We start from the raw sequence: 8878 nt of genomic DNA, 5'->3' as shown, positions 1-8878 counted from the left end.
ATGCGGGCGGGTGCGCGGCGGCGCGCGGCGCTGGTGCTGCTGTGGGCGCTCGCGGCCTGGGGAGCGCGGGCACAGCGGCCCGGCGGGAGCGCGGGTACGGGGGGACCGCGGGGCTCTCGGGGGGCCTGGTGACATCGCTGCCCTTCTAAAACAGCGAAACCCACCGGAGCTCGAACCCGCAGAGGCGACCCCGCAGCCCGCGGAATTGAAAGGTGTCGGGATGTGTAACACTTCTGTGCTCACATTTTCAGAAAACGGGACACGCTGTGTCCTCTCGTCTTCATCGGAGTTTCCTGAAGGATTTTTCACGCCGCAGGAGAGGAAGGATGGAGGAATCGTTATCTACTTCATAATTATCCTGTACATGTTTTTGGCCGTGTCCATTGTGTGCGATGATTACTTCCTACCCTCCCTTGAGATCATCAGTGAATGTAAGTGACATCCTGATCTTTCCCCTGTAAAACTGAGCGGCTTGGTGCTCAGTTCCCTTTAAACATTCTCTTCAAACATTCTCTTTTAAAAAACTTCAAAGTTTGAGTGCTCTGAAACAAAACTAAACAAGCTTCAGTCTTTGTGCATAGACATATCAATACAGTATTTAATCTGATACACAGGATCAATATTAGCTTGAAAAAACCTACTCCAATGAAACTGCACAGGTATTCATTTAGTATTTGCTTTCTTTCTGACTGGAGGAAAATCTTAACGCTTCCTCAGTATTAACTAAACTGACAATGTAACTCTAGGGTGCACAGTGGCATGTCCAGGTTACTAGTAAAAGAAAAAAAAAAAGAGGGGGAAGGCTGGCGTGTGGAACCAAACCAAGAAACCAAACCTCTCCCTGTATTAGAGCATAGGAATTTAGCACCTATCTAGAGTTTCTTTCTACGAAAGTAGTGAACAAGTATCAGGATGAGCTACTGTTTACATATTAAAAGTAGACACAGGAAGCAAAGGAATACTGTGGTTACAATGGTTCTCTGACATCTAATCAACCTGTACCAATTCCCCTGGCTTAAGCAGACCACTGAATTAAAGAGATGGTCTTGGCTGGGAGTTCAGCTTTTCATTGCCAAGAATTAAAAAAATTCCTTAGGGAAACTCATCCCTGAACACCGGATAACATTCTCCAAACCAGAACACTTAGAGAAAATCTAAGTTTAAACACTGCCGTAGAGCTGATTTTTTTTTAATTGATGATAATTAAGCATTTGTCAGACTTCCTCCATGGTTGGCCAAACATCCCTCTTCTTTGTGTGGAAGACTTGATCCCCAGACTGAGTTACATTTCAGAAACAGTCAACTTACCAGGACAAAAATCTCATTTCTTTCAAGCAAGACACAGGCTTTTATACTGTCCATACGAAGTGAAAATTTGATTTCAAGACTGCAGCACAAATTTGCATGTAACTACTGTTTCTAGTATGTAAAGACACAGTAGTATAGATTTCCCTGGAAGACAGACAGACTTGATATGGATCATGTAACAATATCACACCAGTTCACGGAATTTCTCCACAATTATTAACCATATGAAACACAGTTGAAGCCTGTTTACAAATGCCTATTTTACAAGAGATATGCACATGATCTCAAAATTCATTATCAGTACCTCTTTTCTGGTATTTAAACTAATTTCTGTAACAAAGTTAGAAATAAACTAGCCCAATAAATGAGGCTAGTTTTCAAGATATTATTTCATGAATCTCAAATAAATGCATTGACTGTATGAAAGTAATGAAAGTTCATTCTATTAAACTGTAGTAACATCCAACATTATACACTAATGCAAGTAAAGAGTACAGACTACTGAAGTATCAATTTGCTCTATCCCCAGGCCTTGGCCTCTCTCAGGATGTTGCTGGAGCAACCTTTATGGCTGCTGGAAGTTCTGCTCCAGAGCTTGTCACTGCTTTTCTAGGTATGTTTTGACTCCTTAGAACCTAGAATTCTTTTCTTTGTGTGTTGAACTGAAACATACCAGAAAGTCATTTTCCTTATAGGGGCTTTTGTGACAAAGGGAGATATTGGCGTCAGCACCATCCTTGGATCAGCAATCTATAATCTTCTTGGTATTTCTGCAGCTTGTGGACTGTTTTCCACTGTGGTATGTATCAACTTTGATGGTTCTGCTCCTAAGAGCCTAATAGTTATCTATTCTCATTTTCCAAGAAAAGCCAAGGGAGACTTACTATGACAACTGCCAAGTTTATTATTTAGTAGCAAAACCAGCATGTAATCAGTTTTAAGATAACTTGCTATGAAAGTTTTTAAAAACACTAACTTGTTAAATATCATACTTAAGTCATTCCTAAGAATCTTAAATTTTTACATAATATAGAAACAACATATTGAGGCAGCATTTACAGCACTTAGTGAAAGTATTACAGAGAGGTTTAAGAAAAGTAAATGACTCTGATCTGCAGGTTTCCAGGCTATCCTGTTGGCCGCTGTTTAGAGACTGTCTGGTATATACAATCAGTGCAGCAGCAGTCCTTGCGATGATCTCTGACAACAGAATTTACTGGTAAGAGCACAAGCTGTGTTGAATTCATGTTGACTGGAGATTAGCGAGACAGTGTTTTGAAAAACAAACAAAAACCCCCAAACTTCAAGTAGCCTGAACTGCCGTTCACTAACAGAAATAAACACCCTGTTGGCTTTGAAAAACAGAAAGTCACAATGCTTGTAAAGATTATTACCTAAACATTCAAACTCTGCATATTTATAGTTTGATCTGCATAGGTTTGTCTGTACAGACTTCACAATTTCTGTCACAACTGTTCTAGCATAGCAATTAGTGTTCATCATTTACCCCTTTTGAGCCTTTCCTTTCATAGCAGAATTGTTCACAAAAACATTTGTCTGCCAGAAGATCATGAGTTTCTGATGTAGTAACTCTTCCATCAACACCAAAACTCTTGTTACCTCAAAAAGACAGTCAGGTCCAGCACTAAGTCTCTTGAAGTTTCTAATTTAACCATCACATGAAGACTCAGTTTTACAAACATCAGGAAGATGTTCAGTCAGTAAGATTCCCTGGGAAACATGCAGCTATACAATACACAAACAAGATTCTGCAGGGGAGGGGAATTAATCAAACTGCTGAAAGACAGGGGGACACTCACAAACTTCCATGACATCAGCCATACAACTGCAAATAGATGCTTTTGTATGTTTTCCTTTTGCTACTCATGCAAATTTTCTCTCTCTACTTATACCAGCCACTGGGTTCTTTTATACTACATGTTACATAAAACCTGTTTTTCATTCTAGGTATGAAAGTGCATCCTTATTATTGATATATGGGTGTTATATTCTGATACTGTGTTTTGACATTAAAATCAACCAATACCTCATGAAAAAGTTCAGTCCCTGCTGTACATGTTTTACAAAAGCTATGGAAGAGAATGCAGAGCAGCAGCCACTGGTTGGATGGAGGGAAGAGAGTGGACCTCTAATCCGTCAGCAGTCAAGGACAGACAGTGGAATTTTTCAGGATGAGCTGGACTACTCTCACCTTTCAACAAGCTTACATGGGCTTGATGAAATCTCTGGAGGTACAAGTACTATTACAGCTGTCTCTAGCACTCTGCATGCCTGTCTGCATCAGTTCTAATCAAGAGCAGATTCTGAGATAGTTTTAAGATTTTGTTCACAAAAGAACTCCAGCATAGTATTTAAATAAATAATATTCTAACCTGAATATAAAATTAAGCAAAATCAGACTGGTTGTATTTATATGAAGTTAATTGCTAGAGGAATGTAAGCACAGTTGCTCATTTTTGTCATATTAGAACTTCTATCCGTCTTTGCTGTGTATATTTGAAACTTCCCAGCAACACTGCTTGTAAAATGCACTACCACCTGAAAGCCACACTGGCACTGTACTAATATATGCTATTTTCTTATGACAATGACAGATTCATAGCCCAAGAGATGCATCATATCAGAAGGAATAGCTGTGATGTGGCCACAGGCCATGTTTCTTCTTAGGCAAAAAACCAGTAGTTTTTTTTGGTAAATGTTATGGGTAAACCTTTATAGAGAAGTTCATTTTTCATTCACCTTGGTGATGTGGTAATAAAGAACATTTTAATCAGAGTACCAGGTTGGAAGGGGACCCCAGGGATCACCTGGTCCAACCTTTCCTGGCAAAAGCACGGTCTAGAGAATATGGCCCAGCACCTGTTCAGCTGAATCTCAGAAGTGTTTAGCACTAGGAATCCACTACTTCCCTGAGGAGATCATTTTAGTAGCTGATTATTCTCATTGTGAAAAATGCTTTTCTTGTGTACAAGCAGAATCTCCCCATGAATAATTTATTTTGTCCAGAGTGATGCAGGTACTGGGCAATACTACAGCTGGAACTTGAGGAGGTATTTTTCACCTTTTTTCAGTATTCTCACAAGTAGAGGACACTAATATACTGTATGCTATGGATTCAAACTTAATGCTATAATTTAAAATAGTTACTTTTTCTTCACCAGACCATCCAAATGTCTTCACCATGCCTGAAGCAGATATGAAGAGAATTTTGTGGGTGTTATCACTTCCCATTATCACACTACTCTATTTGACTATACCAGATTGCAGAAGACAGTTTTGGAGGAACTGGTTCATGGTGACATTTTTAATTTCAGCAGCATGGATTTCTGCAATAACTTATGTTCTCGTATGGATGATAACAATAGCAGGTAGGTACCCAAAGTGCTCCTGCTATACAGCATCAACCAACCAAGAATCACTGAAAAAACAGTTTTCTCCCTGTGAAGTTTCCCTTTCCACAACCAACAGTCAGTTTAGCAACTCAGACTTTGCTGTAAAAAAACACAACAAGGAAAACCCAACAGAAACTTATGTTTGACTGCTTAGTTGGCCACCCTCTTCCATCTAATGATGGAACACTTTCGAGTTCAGCTGCTTCACACTACTTACCATCACAGGAAGGAGGATTTGTTTCTGTAGCTACAAAAAACCAGCCTATATTTAAAAAGAGTTTCATTAAACTGCTCATTAAGGGAAACAATTAGATACACAGCAATAAACTTGTCATGCTGAAGGCCGACAAACACAAAATCCACAAAGACTGGAATTAGAGGTTAAGGTTTTTGGAAAAGACATGTTATTTCTGCACCTGTATTTTTTATGAGTGCTATAGTAAGAGATTTGGCATTAAATTAACTGCCAAAAAACGTCCCAAATTTTTGTACTATATTATTTCAACTATAGCATCATGTGTTTATTAACTATTCTTGGTGTGTGTATGTAGATCTCTTAAATCTCCATCATCATAAACTGAAGCAGTGAAAGGATTGTGTTTAAGTGAGGAAAGGGTTATGAACTTGTGTGTGAAACATTCTACTAAATGCTTTAAGGTACCTTGAGGTATTAAAGTACCTTAAGGTATTAAAGGTCTCCTCATTTCACTATTTCTCCAGTCAGCTTTAAAGAAATCAAGTTTTTAATTTTAAGAACAAGCAGAAAACAAAACTCTAAACCAGAAAGAAATTTTACAAAGCTTGCCATTTCCACCTTATAGTTCACTAATCCTACTCAAGCATTCTGCTAGCTCAGATATGAATAACTCCTTGTTCAGTGCAGAAACAGACCTACACGTTTGGTAAACCTCTGAGAAATAACTAGTAAATGGCTGGATACAACAATCACCATGTTCACCCCTTGGTCAAATAATTTTCCAGTTGTTATCCAAAGAGCAAGTTCACTGTCTGGATGCTAGAAGCCTTTGAAACAGGATTCAAGTCAAAGTTATTGCTGTTCTACAAGACAAAGCATTAATTCATATGAAAGCAGGTACAGTGGAGATTCAGTAGTGTATTAGTTCACCTTCAACAGTCATCACAGGCAGTACTGGGGTCTTTGGCCCACTATTTCTAGGTAAAATATGTTCTACTTACATGTTAAAACACTAAAAGTTACACACACACTATATTCAAGTCCAGATTCTTTCATGAAGGTTGACTCAAAGATTCTATCGTTGCATAATCAGCCTATCAGAGTTGTCACAAAGGTGTCACAGCTGGGGACTAAACTTAGATGGTCAAGAACAAACCTACCTCAGTACACCTTTCTGTTGCTAGCAAAGAAAATCTGACTACTTATAGCAAGACATTGCTACTGATACACAAAATTAACTAAAGGCTAGAAAAATAATACTATTCTATCTTTATGGTCAGTTGCCAGAAAAAAACCAACAATCCTACACATTAAATAGAAGATAAATCTATCTAATAAAAAGAAAAATTAGATTCTCCTGAGTTTATATTCTGTCTTATAACCTTCAGAGGGCTAAAAACAACTGTTGGGTACAGAAGGCTGGTTCATTCATACTTCACCTTGGTTTGACCCATTATTTTCCAGCCTGGATGGTTTATAAAAGTTGATTTTGTTGGTCGCTCATCCTACAAATCTGTCAGGAGTGATGGAAGGATAAAGAGAGTACAAATTCTGCAACAGGATCATGTTAGTCCCTCTGAACCAACAAACAGTTTCAAACATAAATTTACTGGGCTGCTCTAGACTAAGCTGGTAAGTAATAAACAAGCATTGCTGACCTAGCTTAGAGCACTGCCTCTTATTTTATTAAAATTGCTCTTATTAGAGTTGAAATACTGCAAGTTAAGAATTCAGATTTCAACTGATAAAAAATATTAACAAAAAAGTTTAAGAAAAACTAATTACTTAATAGCTTGAACACAGGTGTCAAACACTTCAGCATATTGACCCTTCTGAATGGTACAACTGCTAAAATGGTTTTGATGAATCCCTGTATTTTAAGTGAAAAATTAATAGAGTCACAGGACATGTGGGGCTAAGAAAAATACACAGTGGGGGAAAAATAAGCTGCCCTTTTAGTAACAGTTTAAAACTTTTCTTCATTTAAACAAGTATTTACCTAACAGAACTCACACTTCCAAAGGGTTACTTGTACTTACAAGTCATATAAAAATTCTGCATTTTGATTCTTCCAAATCTAAGCACTTTCTAATTGGAGTGAAATGGTAAACATGTAGTTGAGACAGTTTTCTCCTAATATCTTAATGGCCCTCCTACCCAAGAAAATTCATGTGCTTCTCCCCTTCCCCTTTAGAGAGGGTGATTATAAGAGTTATTGCTTCATAAGTCTTTTGAACGCTAATGAGGAGACGCCCAAAACTGTAAGAGAGACTATATTTTCTAAAGTTGAAAGTAAAAAAAAAAAAAGAAAAAAAAAGTAGTTGTTAGATATTTAAACATCTACTTTATCTGCAAGAAAAAATTCATAACTGCTATTTTCTTGACCACTGGAGACATTCCACACAGGTCTTTGAGAACCTTAAGATGGTTACTATACTGCAGTTCCTTTTTTATTTGATCGAAGAACAAGGACAGGATGGTATTTCTTTGTTGTTACTCTTGTTTTTAACTGCTTTGTGATTTAGTCACTTCATATGTAGTCAAGTTAGCTGACACATTCCATTTGAAATTACTGTATAATTACTAATTCTTTCTTTAGCAAACATAGTGCAGAGCACTTTCTTTGGATGAAACCAAACTAAAAACATACTTGCATTTTCTACCGTTATTTATCAACTGCAGGTGAAACACTGGGAATTCCAGAGTCAGTAATGGGTCTCACATTACTAGCAGCAGGAACAAGTGTACCAGATACAGTTGCAAGTGTGCTGGTCGCTCGAAAAGGTAAAGATTTTAGTATTCTGTCTCATGCCAATGGATGTGTTTTTAAGAGGTATGAAGAAAAAAAAAAGAATTCTAGTCAACATTTCCAGGAATTCAAGGAGTAACTTCAAAATCTGTGCTCCAGATTCTAGAGCTTAAGTTTACTAAAAATAAATAAATAGCTTACCTGAAAAAGCTGTGGCTCAGACATTTCAAAACTTCTCAGAGTATCTCAGAGAAGTATTCTAGATTGATTTATTTGTTGTTGATCAAGTATTACAGTTTTACTGCAGAACACAACTGTAGGTCTTGGTATTTTAAACTTAACTGGACCTTAGCATGTCTAGCTTATTTTAAGTGCAACTGTGCAGATGCTGGTGATTTAGGGAGATATTTTTATGCTTGTGGTACCCAAAACCGTGTTCTGTAGAATCATGACTACAGTTCCTTCGATGCAAAATCTGGAAAGGGTGCTCTGTGAGAAACTGAGGGCTGACAGTCTGTTCCTCCAAAACAGTTTGGCAATTTCGTCCAATACAATTAAGCAAACTTATCTACCTTTCTTCTTTTACAGGAAATGGAGATATGGCTATGTCTAACATTGTAGGATCCAACGTATTTGATATGCTCTGTTTGGGAATACCCTGGTTTATAAAAACTGCCTTCATAAATACATCAGGACCCATAGAAGTGAACAGCAGTGGTCTGACATACACAGCCATTTCCCTTATCTGTTCTGTTGTTTTTATTTTTCTGGCAGTTCACCTGAATGGCTGGAAAATAGATAAAAAATTGGGAACCATTTGTCTTGTACTGTACTTAGTATTTACTGTACTAGCAATTTTATACGAACTTGGCATCATAGGAAACAATCCTACAAGGGTCTGTGGTAACTAGTTTTAATCAGTGATTATACTGATGAAAAAAATTAAAGCAGGAGGAAAAGATCAGTTTCTTCATTTAGTCAAAATAAAATAAAATAAAAAAAACAACTCCAAACTCCCACTGGGCTCTAAGTCTTATATACAGAACTAAGTCATGTCATCAAAGTAATATTAAGAACAAAAACATCACAGCTTAACTGGAGCCCTTTCTTTTAGAGTCAGGAATTACAGTATGACTACAACACACATATAAAACCAAAATTCTGAAAAATAAAAAGACATCTACTTTTTACATTACAATGTTGATACACACT

The 8878-nt window shown here is 37.5% G+C and overlaps 1 protein-coding gene across 2 annotated transcripts; it reads left to right on the top strand.

The window, feature by feature from the left end:
• The first annotated feature begins 44 nt into the window (after positions 1 to 44).
• On the top strand, positions 45 to 8649 carry SLC24A5 (solute carrier family 24 member 5). 2 transcript variants are annotated; one of them, XM_027644421.1, is made up of 9 exons: positions 45 to 94; positions 252 to 431; positions 1838 to 1921; positions 2004 to 2107; positions 2427 to 2527; positions 3277 to 3560; positions 4491 to 4697; positions 7600 to 7701; positions 8255 to 8649. In XM_027644421.1, exons 2-9 carry the CDS (start codon positions 365 to 367, stop codon positions 8575 to 8577), a joined length of 1272 nt encoding a protein of 423 aa, XP_027500222.1. In that variant the 5' UTR covers positions 45 to 94; positions 252 to 364; the 3' UTR covers positions 8578 to 8649. The 2 variants fall into 2 exon arrangements, with proteins under 2 accessions (XP_027500222.1, XP_027500221.1); XM_027644420.1 differs by lacking the exon at positions 45 to 94 and having other exon boundaries at positions 107 to 431.
• The last annotated feature ends 229 nt before the right edge of the window (positions 8650 to 8878 follow it).

Source organism: Corapipo altera, unplaced genomic scaffold (assembly GCF_003945725.1).
Source record: "Corapipo altera isolate COAL_440 unplaced genomic scaffold, ASM394572v1 50, whole genome shotgun sequence".
Taxonomy (NCBI): Eukaryota; Metazoa; Chordata; class Aves; order Passeriformes; family Pipridae; genus Corapipo; species Corapipo altera.
Note: the sequence above shows the minus strand (reverse complement) of the source record. Positions and strands in the feature narration are given on the sequence as shown.